A 22,640-nucleotide genomic window follows, 5' to 3' on the forward strand; every position below is an offset into this window, starting at 1 on the left:
AAAATAGGTTTTTGACCCAGCATAATGTTTTGTGTTCTTGATAACAGTTCTTCTATTATTCCAATGGGAGGGCATACCCTGGGCAAAGTACACAATTTAAGGACAGAAGCAGCTGGGCTGGAGACCTGAACAAGAAAGATGCATCTATCAATATAGCAAACATGCAGTTTCAGGACAATGGAACCTACATCTGTGATGTCAAGAACCCTCCAGATATAGTTGTCACTCCAGGAGAAATTAAAGTCAGAGTTGTGGAGAGAGGTACAGTAGTCCCTGGTAAGAGTGTGTGTAACAATGGCTGAGGGAATTTTCTGTGTCACTGAAGTTGCTCTTGTTTAGTTAGACTTCACTTAAGTGTTGTGGTTGGTCTAACATAAATTTTGATGTCTTGTATTGAAATGAATTTGCCCTGGTAATAAAAATGTTTTTTTGCCAATTAAAGAGCAAGAGGAAGAAAATATAAAACCTCATTCTCAGTTGAAGGCTTAAGTAACTAAACCCAAGCCCAGACAGAAGTGTTTAAGGAACTCCCTTACCTACATCATGACTGTGTATCTTGCTCAGGTGTTCCATTTTCTACTTTGTTCTTCTATGAATCTTGGGGAAAGCTTTTCTCTCCAAGCAGAGATGCAGAATAATAACATTTACATACATTTTATTACGGCACACAGCCAGCACAGCGATAAAATACAATACAATAATACAGTACAGTCATAAAAACTCTAACATGTGTCAACTTGCAGGGTGTTTTAAAAGGTTATAAAAATGTTTCAAGGAATCTCTTTAGCATAATCTGCATATCAATAACAGAAATTAATAAAAAATAATAGAGCAGTATATAAAAAATTACATACAACAAATTACATAGTGTCTGGAATGACAATATCAGCCATGCTTAGACTTCCAGAGTTCACTGAATCTGTTTTAAATAGCCTCTCTGAAGGGTGATAGCAGCTGCAAGGAATTTAGCGACTCTGCTAGTTACATCTTCGTTATGGCCTGCTAAGAAATATTTAATATAAAATTTATTCTCCCTTCCGGGTAATCGTTTGACAATAGGAGTTATATAAGATGCACGGGTCTCTATATAGAGGGGGCAACTAAGAAGAACATAACTAATTGACTCAATCTCCTCAAGGCCACAGGGACAAAAACGACAATGGTAGGGTACCTTATTGTACCTTCCCTCCAAAACTGCTGATGGCAGGAGATGCAGAATAGCAGCACTGATCTGTCAGATAGTGGTGTATGACTTTGGGAAAGGGGTGAGATTTCAAGTGGGAAGGGATGTTATTCAACACAGGGTGTGTCCCAAGAGATAATTTGGCTCCTAGGTTAAAATAGTTCCTCATCATATTCTAATGCTTTCACCTACCTGTTGTTCACATGTAAATATACAGTACATATATGTGTACTTGTTTATGATATAGATACAAGTAGCTTCATGTAGCCTAGCCTAGATCCATGCAATGCTCTGCCTTCTGATTAAACTTTCTTGATGATACTATTGAGTCAACTTTCAAATACAATGGACATGCATGTAAAATGTACCTTGCACTTCATAAGAATATTTGGATAGAAGGGCCTTCATGGGGCTGCCATTAAGAGAATGAGAGGTTAATTTTAATATACTTTATATGATGAAAACAACATTGAAATTTAATAAGAGAAGAGCAAGCCTTTTAGAACATGCTTATTAATTTCACTTCAGATTTCAAGTTGTGGGAGAGATCATTGATTGGCAGCACTTTGTCCAGTGCAGGAGTGAGCAAAATGTAGTCTGGTCTCTACACATCCCTCAGGAGTACCAATTGTGGTGGGCCAGAGTGCCTTGAAAATCTCTCAAAATGTAAAATAAATAAATTATAGGTGGATTAGTACCTACTCACAGTTTTTCTGTTTGAAGGTGTGTTTGGAGGACTTAGTGCATCCTGTGGAGGGTTTTACAGTCTGAAAACTGACTCTTAGATCTTCTGAACTTGCACATTCCTGATGTAAAGAGATGGAGAAAGACAGCTATTTCCAAATCTTTAAGATTAAACCTGGTACCAAAGTAGCTCAGTCTGATTTTTCAGGTTTGCTGAGTCCATTTTGGGGTTTTAGTCACACTGCACATCCTGTGGATTTATCATCTAGCCATGATTATTTTTGAACTTTTCTTCTTCTTTTGTGTTTATGCCACTGTGTTTTTGAACTTCAGATTTAGTACATAAAATCTAATTCAGATCTTGTTTAGAGTTAGAGCAGCTGCTACATGTTTAATGCATGAATTTTAAATCCAAAAAAGAATAATGGATTAAATCCACTTGTTAGTCCCAACTAGAATGGATCAGTTGAATCAATGGAATTTTTAAGTCAGTACATAAGTCTAATTTATTTAATGGGTCTGCTCTGATGGAGACTGTTGACTTTAGTGCAGTGTGTTGACCAATTTAAAAATGAAGCAAACTCAACCAAAACTTTTCTTTTTCCCTCAGGAAACTTGCCTCTGTTTACCCCTACCCTTGTGGCAGGGATAAGCATTGGTGGAGTTCTGGGTTTAAGTTTACTCATCATTCTTATTGTGTGCATCGTGTACAGAAAGAAGAATTCTAAAAAGCATTACTCTGGGTAAGATGCCTTTCTATTTGTTGCTTAGTTGTTGTTTCCATAGTTAGATGGATCTAATTGTATGCCAGGTTTATGTTTTTTTCTTTTGTTTGATTTTCATTAATAAATTTATGATGACAGCTGGGACACACCTTTCTCTCTAAGCAAATACATTTTAACTTCATTGTGCACATACTTTACTCCTTTACATGCGTACAGGTCCTGGTAGTTATTCTTGTATTTATTGGATGGGAAGAGTGTGGTATAAAGTGTCTGGAGAGGCAGACCTACTCTCTCCCATTTCCAAAAATAAGAAGCCTTAAAAGCTTCCAGCATAAGGTAAAATGCTGGACACTTTCTGCATCTTGGATTGCATATCTTTATTTCTGAGTTTGGGGTATGGCTGCCAATTCCTTTACAACAGTCTGCTTGCCAGAGGTTTCCAACTCCAGCTTTGGGAAAACAGTCACTCTACTTTCTTCACTGGCTTCCCCATTTGCATGACTTCCTTGTTTTCTTTCACTTATTTTCATTTTGAGGAGCCTTTATTGCTAAGCGCTTTCAAGTTAGAATATAGAAATTTGATCCAGGGCTTTTCAATGCTTTTTACTTATGGCTTTCCTTTGTGTTGTGGTGGTGGGTCTTCATCTCATTTACTTTATTACTTAACTCAAACAGAAGTGTATCTTTACGCACAAAAAGCAGAACACACATCCATTCTAGAGGGATTTGTCATTTCACTGCCCAACTCTTTCCTGATCTTTGTAGATCCAGTGAATTGTATGAATAAAGCCCTTAAAAATCCAGTTATTGATAGGTGTGTTTTAATTGGCAACTTTTCCCACTATACCTTCTTTTCAGCTGAAGATCATAGAGAGGGGTTGCAGCAGTGGTAAGACTGAGTGAGTGCAGTGATCTGCTATGTAAACTCGAAGAGTTCAGTGTGGAAAGCTTAGTTTCCTTTCTGCATGTGCACTTTCCATAACAGCTTGAAGGCATTTTACACAGATCTGCACACTTGGAACCCGAAGCCTAATATGAATAATTAACTCTCTGTCCAGTGTGTCACTGTTGAAAGCTACTTGAAGGGTTTGGGACAATAATATCTTTGCACTAAATTATTCTGCTGCTGTTATTGTTTTCCAAGCAATGTAAGCATTAATAATGTTGCTTTCACTGACTACACCAGCTGCATATTTTTGCTGGTTACTAAGTGAAAAGGTATGTCTGTCCTATATTTACAATTTTTACTCTAATTGCTAAATGAAACTAACACTGTTGGTTTAATGGACTGATTTGGGTGGTGGTGGGAACCCTTGCATGGCAGTATCACAACTTCTGTTCTTGCTCTGACATTTTGGTTTTTTCCTTTCTGCTTTGGTGTACTGGGATCGGATCCTGCTCTTATCTTCCTCTCCTTACAGAGATCCTGATATAGACGCAAGATTGGGAATGTAACAGGGCTGGGTCTCCTCTTCCAGTCCTACTATATATCATGGTAACTAATCACATTGGTAGTTGCTCTTTGATACTTTGTGTGTGTGAGTGTGCACATTTCTGCCTCCCTTGCTGACTACCCACCTAACATAACTCCATCACTTGTGCTGGAATTCTGTTTTGTAGACTGTTGGTGAAGGAGTGGCACATTTCATCTACTTGCTTGAGTTTTGTTGTTTCATTTCTTCTGTTGTGGCAGCCGTGCTACCTGCCTTCAGAATTAGTACCACATTGCTTGGCAGCAAACTTACGTGCACGAATGGGAGTGGATTTGGACGCTGTACACTGTGAGGGGAGAAAATGACTTAGTGCTAAGTAAATAACTGAAAGTTCTGAATGCACAGATCATTAAGGAATATTTTGAGATCTGTACAAAATTTCATGAAATCTTAGAAAGAAAGCATATCTTTTTTTCCTCAGTACTGTAGTTCCCTGTGTACTGCTGCATATTTCATATGTCTGCTTTATAAAAATGTTTAAATATCGCTGTTGGATAAGAGAAAATAATGGCTTGCGGGGAGCTGCATTCTGCTTAATGTCATTGTCACACTGTCATGATCCATGTGTGTTTGCATATGCTGTGTGTGTGTTGTGCAGGAGGAAAAAAGGGGGAGCAGCTTTCTTTAGGATGTGACCTCTAGTCATTTTGGATTACAATTCCTATCCTTTTGAATCATTGCTTTTCCTAACTGGGACTGATACTAGTTGTATTCCAAAACATCGAGAGTATAACATCTTGGAGAAAGGTTGATCTAAGCAAAGAGAATGAGTCCCCAACCCCACCCCCGTCTTAGGGTAAAGCTAGATATTTATCCCAGGACAGGAAACAGGAACAGGAAAATCAGTATAGTAGATACATGAAAGCAGACAGCCATCCCATTTGTTAAAGGATTCAAGACTTCAAAGAATAAGGCATCCTCCTTGAAAACACAATATATGATATTTTACAGTTGGACCTTGGTATCCATGGGGATCCATTCCAGATCCCCCCTCACAGATACCAAAAATCCATGGGACCTCAGCTGTCATTGGGGATGACCGGTGGCTTGCCGTTCGCAGATGCTGAAATCGGCGAATAGGAAGTCCGTGGATAAGGAGGCTCCACTGTATTCATTGATGTAGTATGCTATTCCTCATAATATTTATCTCAGGGTTGTTCACACTACAAATTTAAAAAAATAACAGTTTTAAATTTGGGAGGAAAAGAAACATTAGTGAAAACTTGATTTTATGTTTCCAAAAGACATCATCCTTCCTTATTTAAAAGACATACCCTTAAAGTGTCTGAGAGAATATAGATGTTTTAATATGGTACTTAAAAGTTGTGCACAGAAAAACCTTTTTGTGAAGAGAGTTCCATAGCTGTTTTCAGGTGAAACCTTGTTGAGGACCTGTGCTGTTTGGCTACTGTGACATGGATTGCAGCCAATAGAAAGGTCTGACTGAAAAGCAAATAGTCTTTAATTATGCAGTTACATGGAAGTGAATTCTGATGCTTTAGACACACATGGCAAGGAACTGTGTCCATAAACCCTGACAGATTCCTTCATGTGATAGAGATTAGCAGTTCACAGGAATTTAGTTGTTATGAAATCTTCCCTCCTAATGCTATATAGGACACACTTGTGAGGGAAGAAGGGATGACTGTGTTGAACAGAAGTGTGGAGAGGATGTATGAGCTGTCTGTCACTCACTGAGATCACCCTTTATTTTGGCATAAGATGCCATATCATCCTGCCATCACTTGCCTTTGTTTTTGTTTTGTTTTGTGTTTACTCTTGAACCTTGTCCTGCAAACTCTGCCTTGCCACCTCGTCAGCTGCAGTACCTCTGAGAGCTTGGTGTCTCCAGTTAAGCAGGCTCCACGGAAGTCCCCCTCCGACACAGAGGGTCTGGTAAACAGCGTGCCCACCCGATCACATCAGGTAAATGGCATCATGCTGCTTTGAGAACTCTGACTTGATGACCATGTAGGCAACAGGAATGATGATGTTCTTGTTGAGAAAAGGGAGAGATTTTATAGCAGAAAGTATTGCGTACAGACAAGTATCTGTACCGGAAAGATCTCCAGTTGAATGAATGGGAAGCACTCGGTCTCTGATACTTCAAAATATAATTGTTGGCTTTGATACATTTTGGAAAACTGAAAAAGATTTGAATAGAGCCACTAACTAGTCTTGTTAAATATAGAGTTGCTGCAGTGAGAGCATTTATTATGCCTCAGTAGTCTATTGTATGTGGCTTTTGGATCCTGGAAAGTTAACTGTTTTGTGTTGATTCATCTGTAGAAAATTGAAAGGATTCTCCTTCTTTGTGGTGCAGGTTTGAACCAAGTAGCCCTTTAGTTCCTTCAGCTATAATCCTGTGATCTTATTTATGCTAAGTATTTAAAATCAATCATTCTTACAATGACCTTTTACCAGAGCCAATGATATTTTAATATTTTCTATGTCATTGTTGTCTCCCTCTCCCATCAGAAGTGATGAGCACTTAAAAGACTACTGAGTACTAATCTGCTTTTTGGATATGCCAACCAGGGTGCAGAAAATGGAGGCTGCATGCTTCCAGGTCTCCCAAATATTTTTTAAAAATATTTTTTGCTCTTAAATGCTCCCTATAGTGTGTGTATGGGGGAAGGGCAGTTTTCTTGAGTTTTTGGCATCCTCCTGGCCTTTTATTTTATTTTATTTTGGTCTAGGGAAGTCCTTTTTCCAATAAGAAGTTACCTAGACAAGGCCTCTCCTAGTCTTAAAATAGCCCAGAGCTATTTTAAAAAAATGGCAAAATTGGCCCTCGTGCTCCCAAGTGACATTTTGAGGCAAACATTTAAAAAATGGGTGTTTGTGTGTGGCCTTTGAAAGTCGTTGGGGGGCAGTACAGCCCTCTACTCCTGACAGTTGCCCACCCCTGATATAGATGGAGTTTCATGGAAATCTGTCAAAAAGAAAATGTTTTGTTAGATGGGCAAGGAAATAGCCCTTTCCTTCTGCATTTAGTCATTTTATGTGAAATGTTGAGTGGGAGTATTTGGAAATAATATATGGAACTTAGGGCCGGAACAGACAGGCCAAAATAAAGCTGCTTTGGGTATGGAGGTATGCTGTTTAAATGATGCATGCGTACTAAGAGGCTGGAAGCCGTGCCAAAGCCACGCTCCGGTCCCAAGGACTGGAGCATGGCTTTGGCACAGCTTCTGCCCTCTTAAGGTGTGCATGTCATTTAAACAGCATACCACCAAAGTGACCTGAAGCAGCTTTATTTTGGCTTGTCTGTTTGGGCTGTCAGTCTCTAAATTGTATCAGTACAAAGGTCTGATACAGACGGCGCAGAAGTGCCATCCTTGGGCCAAAACTAGGGCTGGGGAGCGTGCAGCATCTAAAGCATATAAAATATTTTGGAAGTGTGCCGTCCATACACGCGACGAGCTGATGTTGCCAGGCACGCACCATGTCCAAATGGACTGGCACGTGCCTGACATCACTGCAACACGGCAGGGCGCTTGGGGCTCCCTTTCAGCATTGTGGCCAGGAGCTCCAAAACAGAGCTTTTGCATGTGCACATCATCGCTGGCAGCTCTACACGGCCATGGCAGTCATGCAAAGGAGAAAGGGGCCATGCAGCCCCTTTCTCCTCTTCGCCGTACCTGTCGGGAAAAGTGCCAGATTGGGGCCTCTGGGCTGCCCAATCCACCACGGAAAGGGACAGCTGTGGACCGCCCCTTTTCTGTGGTATGTACTGGGCCCAAATTTTCTTTTTCTCAGGTTACACAAATTGATTACAAGTAAAACCTCTTCGGCAGGGAACATCTTTAAAAATCTCTTAGCAAAGTAGACTTTTATAAGCCCTTCATGAAATTATGTTTCAAAATGAGGAGGCAGCTAAATGGCTTTGTAAATCTAGCTTTGGGATGGCTTGCGATAATTATGCAAATTAGCATGTAGACTTAAAGGAATATTCTTTGGAAATGTCTTTCTTCGGTTTCAAGATGTAGTTCCTTCCTGGTAGTGCTCTTTGCTTGGATGAACTTGCTTATTTGTTGTTGTTGTGTGCCTTCAAGTCCTTTCCGACTCATGGCTGAGTAGGGATTCTAACCCTGTTGTCCAAAGTCATGCTTCATTGCTCAAACCCGTACAACACACTGGCTCCTTGATGCAGATTATAAAGTAAAAAACAGCCTACTGGAGACAGGTAGAGTAGGGACCCGATTGCATTCCTCTTACAGTAGCCTGCTGCATCTCAGTGTTGGTCCATCTTTTCCTACAGTGTTGAGAGGCAACCTGTCATCCTGGGTCTGGCTCCTCCCTCACACTTCACAGGCAAAATTTCTGATTGGCTTGAATCAGAACACACTGCAAAGTTGGCCTTCGGGATCAGTTTCTGAGGCAAATTTGTCCAGTTTGTGGGTTAAGAGACTTCAGTTTGTATTGAGCTGTACTACTCTAACAGGGGACAGTCAGTCTCAGCTTAATTTTTTGCCCATTGCTGGGAGCGGGCTTCTCCTGTTGCTCAGGTGGGCAGGACTGTGAGGGCGGGTTTTACCAGTGATTATATTAAAAAGCCTTCAATTTTCTTTCTTTATTCCCACAGTCCCAGATCAGCAGAGGAGTTTCAGATCCTCTTAACTATAGGACACCTGTTTCAGATAAACGTCATAGAGTGGGGTTCCCATTCAAGAGAGATTTTTAGGCTCTTACACCCTGCTGTACCATCTTAATGAGAATGGTCAGTCTCAGCTTAATAGATATGGGTCACAGTGCCAAGCTTTCTTCAGATAAGGCATTGGTGATTGATGGTGTGATGGGGGAAGCAATTTTGGAAAGCACAAAGGGAAAAAATTAATCCAATCTTCCACGGAAACCCAATCCTGATCTTGTTTGTGTTGCAGAAGTGGCTGGAGAACATGGTATTTGTTTATGCTGTGGATCTGATCACACTAGAAAGCTGTCAGACATGGCTTTGAATATGTCAGTAAGTCCATTGGACATGTTTGCTCCTCTCCCATCCTGTTTATAAGTGGTTAAGAGCTCCCTTGTGAGTTATGTACTTGCTTTTCCCTCATAGCCAAGTTGACTGTGGGAGTCAGTATGGGGGAAGTGGCAGCAAATCTGTTAACTGCCCAAAATGTGCTGCATGTTGAGTGCCATAAGAAACAACACACAAAAAGATGCAAGCCTCAGTAATGAGTTATAGAAATCAGAGTTGGAAGAGACCACGAGGATCCTCTAGACCACCCACTGCCATGCAGGAACACACAGTCAAAGCACTCCCAATAGATGGCCATCCAGCCTTTGTTTAAAAACCTCCAAGGATCACACTCTGAATAGTTCTTACCATCAGAAAATTCTTGCTAATGTTCAGGTGGAATCTCTTTTCCCGTAGTATGAATCCATTGTTTCATGTCCATGTCTCTGAAGTAGCAGAAAACTAGCTTATTCATTCTCAATATGATGCCCCTTCAAATATTTAAACATGACTATCATGTCACCTCTTAACCTTCTCATCTCCAGGCTAAACATATCCTGCTCTCTAAGCTGTTCCTCATAGGGCATAGTTTCTACATCTTTCACCATTTTTGGTCACCTCTGACATGCTCCAGTTTGTCAACATCCTTCCTGAAAAGTAGTTCCCAGACCTGAGCACAATATGAGTGGTACTATTACTTCCCTGGGTCTACATTATGCAGTACTTCTATTGATGCAGCCTAGAACTGCATTTGCTTTCTTAGCTGCGAGATCACACTGCTGACTCATATTCAGTTTATGGTCTTCTAAGACTCCTAGATCCCTTTCTTATGTAGAGTTATCAAACCACATGTTACCCATCTTATATCTGTTACATCTTATATTTCATTTTGTAGTACCTTACATTTTTCCCTGTTGAAATTCTTTTTGTTAGTTTTGGCCCAACTTTCTAATATGTTAGGTCATTTTGAATTCTGATATGTCCTCTGGGATATTAGTTACCCTACCTAATTTGGTGTTATCTGCAAATTTGATATGTATGCTCTCTGTTCCGGCATCCAAGTCATTGAATAGAACTGGGTCCAGGACAGAATACTGTAGCACCCAGATAATCACTTCTCTTGAAGATGGTGAGCACCTTTGGGTTGGGTTGGTCAACCAATTACAAATCTACCTAACAGTCACATTGTCTAATCTAAATTTTAATAGCTTGTTTGCAAGAATATCATGGGGGACCTTGTTAAAGGTCCTTACTGAAATCAAGATACGCTACATTCACAGCATTCCTTTTATCTACCAAGCTTGTAACTTTATATAAAAAAATACACAATTAGTCTGGCATGCCTTTTTTTGAGACACCCATGTTAACTTTTCGTGATCATGGCATTCCTTTCTAAGTGCTTACAATCTGCTTCAAGATCTGCTCTACAGTCTTTCTTGATATTGATGTCATGCTGATTGGAGGTAATTGTTGGGGTCCTCTTTGTCCCCTTTTTGAAGATAGGCACAGTATTTGCCCTCTTCCAGTCTGCTGGGACTTCTCTTGTTCTTCAGGAATTTGCAAAGATTGTTGCCAGTGGTTCTGAGATTACTTTTGCCAGTTCTTTTAATACCCTTGGATGTAATTCATCTGGTCCTGGAGACTTGAATTTATTTAGAGTAGCCAGAGTACCTCTTTAACTAATGTTGTGCTTCATTTCCCTTATTGCATGATCTACTCCATTTCTCCCAGGCTGAGTACTGTTCTCCTTATGGGAAAAGACAGAGGTGAAGCAAGTGTTCAGTAGTTCTGCCTTTTCTCTATTCCCTGTTAGCATTTTGCCATTCCCACACACAGCAGCCCTAGCATTTCCTTGTTCTTCCTTGTGCTACAGTCATAACCAAACCCCCCTTTTTATTGTTTTTAACATGTCAAGCAAGCTTGAGCTTATTCTGTGATTTACCTTTCCTGACTACACGTGTTGGCTATTCGTTTAAATTCCGCTTCAGTGATTTCTCCCCTTTTCCATTTCTTGTACATGTCACTTTTAAACCTTATCTCAGTTGCAAGTACTTTCAATATCCATCCTGGTTTCTTTAGACACCTCCCATTCTTCTTGTTGAATAGCTTGAAATTGTGCTTTCAGTATCTGCTCTGATTTCTCTTCAGATCGTATAAATCTTTCTCCTTTTACTCCTGACAGTAAGGGCTGTTCGATAGTGGAACAAACTCCCTTGGAGTGTAGTGGAGTCTCCTTCCTTGGAGGTCTTTAAACAAAGGCTGGATGGCCATCTGTCAGGGGTGCTTTGATTTGGATTTCCTGCATGGCAGGGGCTTGGACTGGATGGCCCCTGTGGTCTCTTCCAACTCTACGATTCTATGATTCTACTAAAGATTTCCGTGGAAAGGAACATCCATTATTACATAGAACACTCCAAATTTCCCATCTCCTTGCCACAGATTGTTTTGACTGTTTTGATTATTTTAATGGTATTTTATTATGGTATTGTTTTGGGAGGGAGGGAATAATGGGATGTATTTTATAATGTATGATATATTTTATATTGTATTTTATTGCTGTTGTAAGCCTCCTCAAGACTGTGGGAGAGGCTGGATAAAAATAAACTATTATTATTATTATTATTATTATTATGTTTTAAGAAATTCTCACCCATCATGAACTCCGTTATACTTTAGTATTACTAATCACGAGATAACCCCCAGTATAGTGGGCCCTCCTTATCTGTGGACTTGCCATCTGCGGATTTAAGCATCCACAGATAGTAAATCCGTGGGAGGGGTGGCAGAGGAGGAGGTGGTGGAGGAGGAAGGCGGTGTGCAGTGGGAGGAAGAGGAAGGTGAAGAGGAGGAGGAGGAAGGGAAGGGGCAGTGCAAGGAGGAGGAAGGGGAGGTGGGAGGAGGAGGAGGAACAACAGGTGGCACAGTGCAAAGAGGAGGAAGAGGAAGGCGAGGCGAAGTGGGAAAAGGAGGAAGAGAACAAGGAGGAGGAGGCCAAGAGGGGCACTCCTTGCCCACTGCCACAAGGGCCAGCTATGAAGCAGCAGCTCTGATACTCCATGGCCAGGATGCAGAGGGAAGGAAGGGATCCGGCGGAGGAGGAGGAAAGAAGGGGCTCAGGAGGGATCCACCTGAGGGCATGGGGCTTCCGGCTGTGGGAGGCTCTGAGGTCAGCTGTCCACTCCAGATGGTGGGAAAAGAGGGAAGGCACCTGGCACTCCATAGTGAGAAATTGGCAGCAGTGGGAGGTTTAACTCCCTCCTTCCTCCTCTTCCTCCTCCTTGGGCTCCAGCCGGCTTCAGAATGGGCAGCTGAGGGCGGAGGAGAAACTGTGCTGAGAGCAACAAGTGCCATTGTCTTCAATGGTGATGTGGCTGTATGGCCGCACCACCATTGAAGTCAGAGGGGCTTGAGCATCCACGGTGGATACCGAAGGCCCACTCTATTTTAAGTTTACTGAAAATCACCTTTCTTAAAGTTGTTTCCAACTTATGGCACCCTAAGGCAATCTTATCACAGAATTTTCTGGGACTGAGAATGTATGACCTCAAAGCCACTCAGTGAGTTTCCATGGCTGAGCAGGGAATCAAATCCTGGTCTCCAGAGCCATAGTCCATCGCTCAAATCACTACACCAAGCTGGCTTTCTAAGATTATGACAGAAGTTTTTAAAGCAAAGAAGAACTAGGAGAGGTAATACTTGAAGACGTTAAATACTTTTCAGTAGAATATTTTACTTTCAAACAGATGGAATAGCAACTTGCAAACTACTTGACACAGTCTACTAATATTTTACTACCTTTCTATAATGTTGCTTATAGTGAAAGTAGGAAGTTTGTTGCCAAGGTTATGTTTCAAACAGCATGCATGGAATCTACGTCTCATTCAATTCATTTGATCTTCAGGCTTGCTGACTACTCATCAAGCTTGCTTTTCACTTTTGTCTTTATCAGTAAATTTATTTGAGGCATAAGTATCTCACATCAATGCATGTCTGCCTAATACCAAATGTCACTGTGGTTCTCATTTCTCTCTCCTGTCTGTTTGGCTGTACAGTATTTGTTCATTTTGATTGTGGTAATTATGACTCCTTTCCAGTTTTATACTGGCCTGACTGGTTACCTGGTTTTCTGAATGCTTAACGGATGGGTTTGGAGATTGCATTCCAATTATGTACTATTCCAGAGAGCATGTCTGATGGCTGAACTGAAGCCTGCTGAATCCAGGCTTCTTGTCTGATAAAAAGATAGAATATTGAGAGTAAAACATTCCGCTCATGAGTTCTCAAGGCAAATATACATGTTACCTCTTTTCTGTGGTGCAGCTATATCTATATAGCATTCCACATTTTCTTTCTTTGTAGAACAGCCACCAAAATCTCCTTATTGCCCTGCTGTTGAGGTTAAGGGTATATAGTTCCTGGAAAGTTAACAGAAAAAAGGAAATAAAAGGTGTTCTCAGTGGTGTTTAGTGGGATGGTCCCAGATTAAGATTTTCAGTGAGTTTAAACGAGATAAAACATATGCTAATACAAATTGGAGTCACTTTGTATTAGCATATGTATTGGATTTATCTCAGAACACTTCTTGCAGAAACCATATAATGAGTAACCCTCTGCACCTGTATAAATCCTGTTTAATGTAAAGTCGAAGGCTTTCATGGCCAGTATCCATAGTTTTTTGTGGGTTTTTTGGGCTATGTGGCCATGTTCTAGCAAAGTTTCTTTCTGCTAGACCATGGCCACATAGCCCGAAAAACCGACAAAAAAAATCCTGTTTGCTTTATAATAAATTTGCGTTTATTTTAAATAACACTACAAATTTCTCCCAGACACTATTCCACTAATAGTGGGATATTAAATGAAATCAATGTATCAATGCTTCCTAAATTATCTGATGTAGAGGATTTGCAGTGTGCCAGGGACCAGCACAGTCTGTGTTTAGAGATTACAGCTAGTTCTTTCTCCCCTGTCTCACTGAAGATAGACAATTGCTAGCTAGATAGGACCAGTCCAGTGACTACCATTTTGAGTAGCTCTGCTCTAAATTCCTGGATGAGACTGGTAGACTATGTTGGTGTGTAATGCTTCCTGTATACATGTGCATTTGGATTTTAATTTGTATTTATTAGTTTTTTGTAAGAGTGCTTTTATTGATAATGTTTTTATAACTTTGAGATATTTTGGTCAAAGACCCTAAGACTGGTAGTCTTCTCATGTTACACATAAACAGATATATCTTGTGTGAGTCTATTTCTCTCTTATAGTGTTATTCAGTAGGAGCTAGTAAAGTGCCCTGAAGTGAAAAGATAACTCCTAAGGAAACACTTTAAAAGGGTAATACAGTCGGCCCTCCATATTGGGAGTTGGGGTTGGTTCCTATCCGGCCCACAAATACAAAATATTGTGGGGATTCCAAGTCCATATAAGTCTGTCATAGTGTTATATAAAAGAAAAACAAATTTATTAGTAAAGCAAACAGGACTTACACATGTGCAGAGCATTACTTATTACAGTATATGGCTTCTGCATTCTGAGATCTGCAAATGGTTTTGGAAGCCATTATTGAACTGAGTAGCTAGTGGAGGATGTCTAGCGCTATTTTTTTTTCATTTTAAAAACAACCCTGTTATATTCTTGCTGTGTCTTTCCTCTTTGGTTTTAGTTGGAAAATATATACTCTTTTCATAACCCATATTTTCTTAGCTACCACCCCCCCCCCTTTTAAAATTTCTTTCTCAGATGTACTGTTGATGAATTAAGAAAAACCTACTTCAATGTTCTACCTAAGAGAGAACATTTTAGAGCTCAGCTCCTGCCATACCCTACCCCTACCCTACTTATCAGTAGTTTATCAGAGTATTTCTGATAAAATACTAATTATACAGACTCCAGGGGAGTTGGTTTAGCAGGTATAACAAACAAATGGTTGGCCAACTGAAAATTGTTCCTTGTAATTCTGGAGTCAAAGGTTGCCAAGAACATGCCCTTTTGGGTTTAATTTCTTTTGGGTTACATTATCTTGTTAAATGTGAACTCTTATACGTTATTCTTCGATTGTTTGGTCTTCTCCTCTGATACTTCATAAATATTGTTGCCATCTAGTGGAATAGATATTGCTAGGTAGGTATTTTTACTCAATAATTTTTCTTACTATGTCACATTTGAGAATTTGGCAGACAGAGAGATATATAATCTTTAAAAATTGATAGCCTTTCAGAAACTTAAGATAATTGGGTTGCATTGCAATTTGAAGAGCTGTACAGCTTTTTTTTTTTTTTTTTTAGTACAATTGGCCCTTGGAACTCGTGAGGGATCTGTTCCGGACCACCCACCCCACCGCGAGTACCAAAACTTGCACATATTCAAACCCCATAGGTTCCAAAACTTGCACATATTCAAGCCCCATAGAATGGGGTGTGTGCACGAGGGGTGCATGCCCCATTGACGTTAAGGGTGGTCACCCCTCCACAGGATTTTCAAGTCCACAGATCTCAAGTCTGTGGACTTGGAGGGGCAACTGTAATGTAAAGGCAAGTCCAAATACACCCTGAAGTGAAAACCCTTGACAGATTTCTATTTAGCCACTGGGGGGAAAATGGAACCTATTGAGTGAGCTGGTTTTAGCAGGACTCTCAATGCTCTCTTGAAATAGGAATCCATTCTCAGCTGTTTTTTTGACTGCTTTTTTTCTGCATCTGCCAGAACGGTGAAATGCCAGGCTTCCATGAGACAATTATTTTAAAAATAGTGTTACATCTTATTTCTTTCAGCAGACTGGTAATTTTCAAAAGTCCACCTAACTTGAGATATTTCCTATGTTGGTCCTTAAAGAACATGTCTCAAAACCTCTCATATACATCTGATAAGAGTTTTGCCTGCTCTGAAGTTTCATTTAGCTACTTAAGTTGTGGATAACAGGTTTTATATAGATTCTGCCTCCCAGCAGTATGGTGAAAGATATATGCTGTCTTCTCATTTGCTTACTGTGTTTCTTTTTTCTGTTTTAGGGCCCAGTAATTTATGCACAGTTAGATCACTCTGGAGGGCATTACAGTGACAAAATCATCAAGTCAGAGTCTGTGGTCTATGCTGATATTCGGAAGAACTGAGAAGATCCCAGCCTACCCAAAGCTAAACAAAAATTCAAACTGGAATCGCTTGAATAAGGTTGACCCAGAGAACTCACATGTGGCCTTTGATGCCTAGGCTAGGACCAATGCATGTGTATACAGAGAGAAAGAGATTATATATGTATTGTGTGTAAATAGTCTTATTTAATCGTACAGAAATGAGACCAATGTTGCATGTTGAACTATGATAAGAATTCTGCTTATAAATTGCCAATTTTTAATTTTTATTTTTTTATTTTTTTTGTATTTAGGATAAGGGGAAGAAAGCAGATATTCATTTTACAGCATTAAGTAACGTGTCTTAGTTGTTCTGTGGAAAAACTGGAAAATTCCTGGATATTCTAGTGGATTTGATACTTTGTTTTTTTTACAGATTCTTTTCCAGATTCTTTTCTTTTTCATGATATGGACACAAGAACTGTTTCTGCATGATTCTTTTTCCTAATTTGGTGCTTTCCACATTCACTTGATCATATGTCACTCTTGTCCTTTCATTCTTATACCCTTGATTTTAAGAGGGAAAAACCTGCCTTCAACTTTCTGCATGGTTTCTTGTTGGCTGAAGTTTTATCTTCAGGACATTGACTAAACTTTGTCATGCTTGAATGAAAAGCCATAAATGAAATGGCTTTTCTGATTTTAATATTGCAATTTTAAATTTTCATTAGGCAATTTTAATAATGCAGTAATAATAAAACTCCCTTTTAAACTTTACTCTTTCTCTTTTATATTTCTAAACACAAGTTCTTCTGGGTCTAACGGGATTTCTGCAATAGAAATTAAAATCATGCATCTTTTTGAACAAAAATAGAGTAGTGACATGCTAGGTGGACTTCAGCATGATTTTAGTAACACTTGCTTAAGGTTCTTGCATTTGTCAGCTGCTGGTAAGCAAAAAAGCTTATCAGATGTTGCCATTGCAAGATGAAATGGTTAGAATTCTCAATAATCTCTTTCTACTCTATTTAATTCCACTGCCATAAGGTGGCACATCATGGAAGGCATCAAGTGTGATAATATGCTGACCATGAGCTTCCAGAGGACAGGGTCAAGGTCCTGTTGAGACTAGTTCTTTGATTATGTACAGATTTACTTTAAAACAAGAATGGCTGTAGTTTTCTCTGCTATGGGATGAGCTGTACATCACTGCCTTTGTTTATGATAACCACAGACCTCTGAACCCACTTTTAGTTTATCCTCGCTTCTCCCTCCTTTCAAGCAGATTGTCTACTGTGGCTGCTTTTTTCAAGCATCTTGCATGTTTTTCTGCTTATGCATTTTCTTGGTAATCTTTAAAAAATATATCATCTTTAACACTTAAATGTTCTGAGTGATGGTGATTAATTTTTTTTTGACTAAATCAAGATTTGGCCAGCTAGAACTTTGCAAAGCCAAAACACGATGTGTCTGAACAGAGAGGAAAACTATATATCAATCCAAAATTTGGAGTGTGTACTTTCCCCAGCAGGCTATGCTAAATTTAATGTAAGTTTGTTTGTTATTGTGTGCCTTCAAATAATTTCCTGACTTACAGCAACCTTAACATGGGGTATTCTGAGGCTAAGAGAGTGTGACTTGCCCAAGGTCATCCAGTGGGTTTCCATGGCTGAATGGGCATTAAAACCCTGGTCTCTAGAGTCATAGTCCAGTGCTCAACCAGTACACCAAGCTAGCATCTTCTTTTTCAACAGGTCTTTTAGAAATGGAGTAATTAAACTCATATGCCATACTGTAGCTAGTTTAGTGTTCCATCCTGTCATCTCAGTAAAATAAAAGTAAGTTCCATTAGTGGGGCTTGCTTTTGTATATATATGAACATGGTTGCACTGTTTCTGTCATTGCTTTTGGTTTAAGAAAATGCTACTTGTGAGTGGTTATGTAGATCTTGAAAGAACTGAAGGTTTCTTCAAAATTCTCTTGGATTTGAAGACCACTGTTCCTGTCTTTATCTAATACCAGCTGGTAGATGGGTTACAGACATTTGCCATCGGTGTCATATAGATGAGAGAACACATCACTCCCTTCTCTCTTTCAGATTCTTTAACTATGACATTCACTTACTGAAAATATATCAAATGAATCATTTGTCTTCAGCTTTGAAGATTCATCTGTGTTGTCTTCTTTTATCTGGCCTGCTAGTGACTATCACAACAGAGAGCAAAATTTGTATTATATCATTTATTATTTCATGTCCACAGGTTTAGTTTTCCTGGGGTGTTTTTGAGAGGACTCTAGTCCTACTAACAGTCTCTTGATTCTCCATTGCCAGGAGATTTTCCCTTTTGTTGTGAAATGATGGATATTTGCAATTGTACACATGCACTTGTTCATCATAGAGGCCTTGGATATGCTTGCCCTAATTTCTTTTATCAGCAATGACACTGTTGCACCATGATCAGTTTTTCACATCTTCCCTATATTGAGCCTCCACACTACAGGTTTTTATGCGTTGTGTAACATTTTATTAGAGCATTAATAGGGGTAACGTAAGTGCAGTTTACAAATCCATCATTCTACAATCCACTTCCCAACATTAACATTGCAAGGAGTCCAAGAAAATGAGAAAGTAGTGAAAATTCATTCCAGGTTAATGGGATATATAAATTAAACCTGACAATAAAGCTGGTCTCCATCAGGTCTCCCACTATAGAGAGCTTATTAGTTTTATGTTCACAATGTGTTTCTTTACAGAATGCAGCCCTTTGCATTTCTCTTACATCACTCTTCTTTATTCATTTGGAAAAAGATGTAAAAACAAATCTTATGGTGCTTTTAAAAGCTTTTTGTGTACCGCACTGGTTTCTTTTAGATTGCTTGTCCTCTTAGAGCAAGGATGGGCAAGTTTCAGCCCATTATTCAGTGACAAAACTCTGGTAGACCATGTAAAGTCTGGTAGGTTGATAGGATTTTTGCAAAGAATAGTGGATCAGAGAAAATTTGGCTTGAAGGAAGTACACCATATAGTCTCAACTAAGAGAATCTCATAATACAGATAAGCTTTGCCTTAACTTTATGAGATACTAAGCATTCTTGTTTCATAAATATAAAGTACATAACTAGATCCTTCTGATTCCTAGTAAAAACATAGACCATAAAAGATAGGCCATCCTTGTTTTGGAGGTACCTCTTAAAAGAGATAATTTCCTGCATGAAGGAAACATTTCTCTCCATCCCATGATGGAAGATATGCATAGATGGTTATTACCAGGAGCAGCAAGAACAGAAGAGTGGATGTTTCATGTGAACATTGGTGTTTTATTTATGCCAACATTTTAAAAAGGAAGGCTCTTAAATTTAAACTGCTATTCATTAATGTACATAATTTAATTCAGTGCTAATTGCAAACACTTGAATCATAGCAGCCACGTGGATGGTAGAGTTAGTTGCAGAGGGAAAATAATTTGTTATTCAAGTCTTTGTATAATACTTTAAATATCAGAAATCTTTTTAGTAGGGAAATACAGCAATGCTTTCCAGTTTTATTTATCCAATAGATATGCTCTTGACATTTCATCAGCAATTTTAGTTGGCACTATGATGGTCCATAATTAAGGTGTCACTGATTTAAATATCATAGAATCATAGAGTTGGAAGAGACCACAAGGGCCATCCAGTCCAAGCCCCTGCCATGTGAGAACTCACAATCATGGCATCCCGATAGATGGCCATCCAGCCTGTTTAAAGAAGGAGACACTGCCACTCTCTGAGGGAGTGTATTTTACTGTTAAAACAGCTCTTACTGTCAAGAAGTTCTTCCTAATGTTGAGGTGGAATCTCTTTTCCTGTAGCCTGCATCCATTGTTCTAGGTCCTATTCTCTGGAGCAGCAGAAAACAAGCTTGCTCCATCTGCACCATGACATCCCTTCCAGTACTTAAATGGGCCTATCATATCACCTCTTAATGGTCTCTTCTCCAGGCTAAACATACCCAGATCCCTAAGTCTCTTCTCATAGAGCATCAAAACTCACCATATATTTTCAGCACATGGAAGTTCTTCAGCATTACAGTTGAGCTTTAATACAATTCAGTGTGTAGAGGAAATTTTATTTTAAAAATGTCCTCCTATATCCACTCTTTTACCACCTTTAGAATTAAGTAGTTGATCATTTGGCAAGCACAAGAAATCTACAAAGTCTCTGGAGCTTGAATGCTGATTAACTGAAAAACATTGCAGTGGCCAGGACCCAAAGTACAGTGCTACCTCGGGTTACGAAATTAATTCGTTCCGCGGCGCCGTTCGTAACCCGATACATTTCGCAACCCGAAAAGGCGCTGGAAAGCCGCTGGAAAGCCGCTAGCCGCGCTTCCGATTTGAATTTCGCGCCGAAACGCGCCGAAATTAATTTCGTAACCCGAAAAATCTTTTGTTACCCGGAACAGTTTTTTAAAATCTAACTTTTTCGTACCCCGGAAATTTCGTAACGCGGTCAATTCGTATCCCGGGGTACCACTGTATGCATCCACTGACAGAAGTCATTCCATCAGTGGTTTGGGGGGGGGGGTGAGTCCCCTCTCCATGCAACTGTCCCCCTACACATTCTGGGAAACTTTGGTGCTAGCAGTGCTTCTTCAGTCTATGAATGGGCACTGTTGGGTCCTCACCATTGCATGCAGCTTTTCCTTTTAACACTTCAAACCATAGTTCCCATCCAGAAAAGTAGTGATATTCTCAACCTTGCCATCCTTTAACTCTTCTGAAGTGTTTGTCTACCAGGCTCTCTTTTGTAAATATTCTCTTAATTTAAAAGTGTAGTCAACCCTATTAAATTCATTTTGCTGCTAATTCACCTTTCCCCCATTTTAGGCAAACCAATTAGGCTAGTGTTTCTAGTTTCAAAAAGTCCAAGAGTGGGGTGTAGCCACGTTTGTCTCTTGCAGTAAATCCAATCATGTTTTATAGCACCTCAAAGACTAATGTTTTCTTTTTCATAATGTTTCATGTATTGAAACTCACTTCATCATATGCATGGATTTAACCTCAGTAGTATGACACCAATAACATGCTGGGGTGGGGACTGGAAATACAGAAAGTACCAGCAAGTTATGATCATGCTAGTGATTATTTAGCAACTTGAGAGAATATGATGCCTTAGCATGGTCAGCAGATTAACACCTGTATGGTAAAAGTGTTTTGTGCAATCATAAATATAAGAGATAGCTTCATAATTTTTATCACTTATGTATGAGGCTTTGACTCTTGCTATAATACTTTGTGCATCTGCAGTATCAACATGTAATATGTGACTAGAAAAACTGGAATTGTCTGTCTTTGTTGAAATAATGTAGGTGACTTCTGTCTTGCAACTTGCTCTGTATATGCAGTTTAAATACTTTCCCTTGTGTTCAGCCAGTCCTGGTGAAGTGAGCAGGTGTTCAGTCAACAGATGAGCCCTGAAGTTTGTCAAGTCTTGTTCACAGTTTACATATTCTTGTGCCTGTCTGAAGCATTGTAAAACCACAGTTGTTCTATTTGTATTGGGTAGGTGGGACTTCTCCCTTTTATGAATGCCTGTTTCCAAATTGAGATGCAGGAGACTCTTCAATCGTGTGTAAGGGCAATTTTCCTATGGTGCTGTATTTAATGCCCTTTTTCTGTGAAAGACCATCCAGATCTAATAAAGGACTCCCAGTTGTGACATTTAACTCACCAAACCTTGGACTACCTTCTCAAGATCTCCCTTTGCCCTATATGGCTCCACACAATGCAGCTGCTGAAACATTTTCTACTTTGTTTCTGCACCTTTAAAAAACTGGAATTGAACTTGTCTTGAACAGTCTCTTTACCTTCTTTCTCATAAGCAATGCTGCATGGAGCAGCAGAAAGGACTGTGGGCTTATGTGGAGAGCACCTCTATGAGAGCATCATACTATGCTGCTGCTAAGTTGAAGGGGTGGGGAAGGAAGAAGTAAACACCTATAAAATAGGTGTATAATTTGGGGAAAATGTTTGTTCTATGTGGTCTCTTAACATTAAATCAACAACCAGTGGTCACGTGTTTTGTACTAACTTCTAAGTTGGAACACACATCCCATCAGATATTTACATGTTTTCTATTGTACTCTTGTGAATATTTTAATACACTTTTTCCATTAGTTGTCTGTTGTGTGTCATAATTTATCAAGTGCCAAAAGAGACACTGAATATCTTCACCTTTCTCACACACCAAATATGGACTGCAGGAAGTACAGGGCAGTTCCAGACTATTCTCATGCTTTCCCACTGACCTGTAGTTGCAGGACAAGGAGCCATGAGAACAAGCAATCATTACTACCCCAAAACCTCTCACGTAAGGCTGTGTCAGTGCCCCTTTCAATATTAAATGACTCTTAAAACACAGGGTTCTAAATGCAATATTCAGGCTGTAGAAGTAATTGTCAAAAGTAGCCCAAAATATATTTGTTGCAACCCTAAGGTCACCTACCATGGTGTTTTCTTGGCAAGATTTGTTCGGTGGGGGAGGGGT

At 39.6% G+C, this 22,640-nt stretch overlaps 1 protein-coding gene across 3 annotated transcripts in view; it reads left to right on the top strand.

The window, feature by feature from the left end:
* LOC149319729 (myelin protein zero-like protein 1) overlaps positions 1–22,269 on the top strand; it is a 49,935-nt gene extending 27,666 nt beyond the window's left edge. The window contains exons 3-6 of one of the 3 annotated variants that reach the window (XM_089512254.1): positions 48–276; positions 2,478–2,610; positions 5,906–6,011; positions 16,053–22,269. In XM_089512254.1, coding sequence (XP_089368380.1) covers positions 48–276; positions 2,478–2,610; positions 5,906–6,011; positions 16,053–16,154 — 570 coding nt within the window. In that variant the 3' untranslated portion in view covers positions 16,155–22,269. Of the gene's footprint in view, positions 1–47; positions 277–2,477; positions 2,611–4,013; positions 4,088–5,905; positions 6,012–16,052 lie in introns of all 3 variants that reach the window. The other 2 variants (XM_089512255.1, XM_089512256.1) reach the window with 2 other exon arrangements.
* The last annotated feature ends 371 nt before the right edge of the window (positions 22,270–22,640 follow it).

The sequence above is a fragment of the Sceloporus occidentalis genome, unplaced genomic scaffold (assembly GCF_023333645.1).
Source record: "Sceloporus occidentalis isolate IW3139 unplaced genomic scaffold, rSceOcc1.0.p SCAF_2, whole genome shotgun sequence".
In the NCBI taxonomy this organism is placed as follows: Eukaryota; Metazoa; Chordata; class Lepidosauria; order Squamata; family Phrynosomatidae; genus Sceloporus; species Sceloporus occidentalis.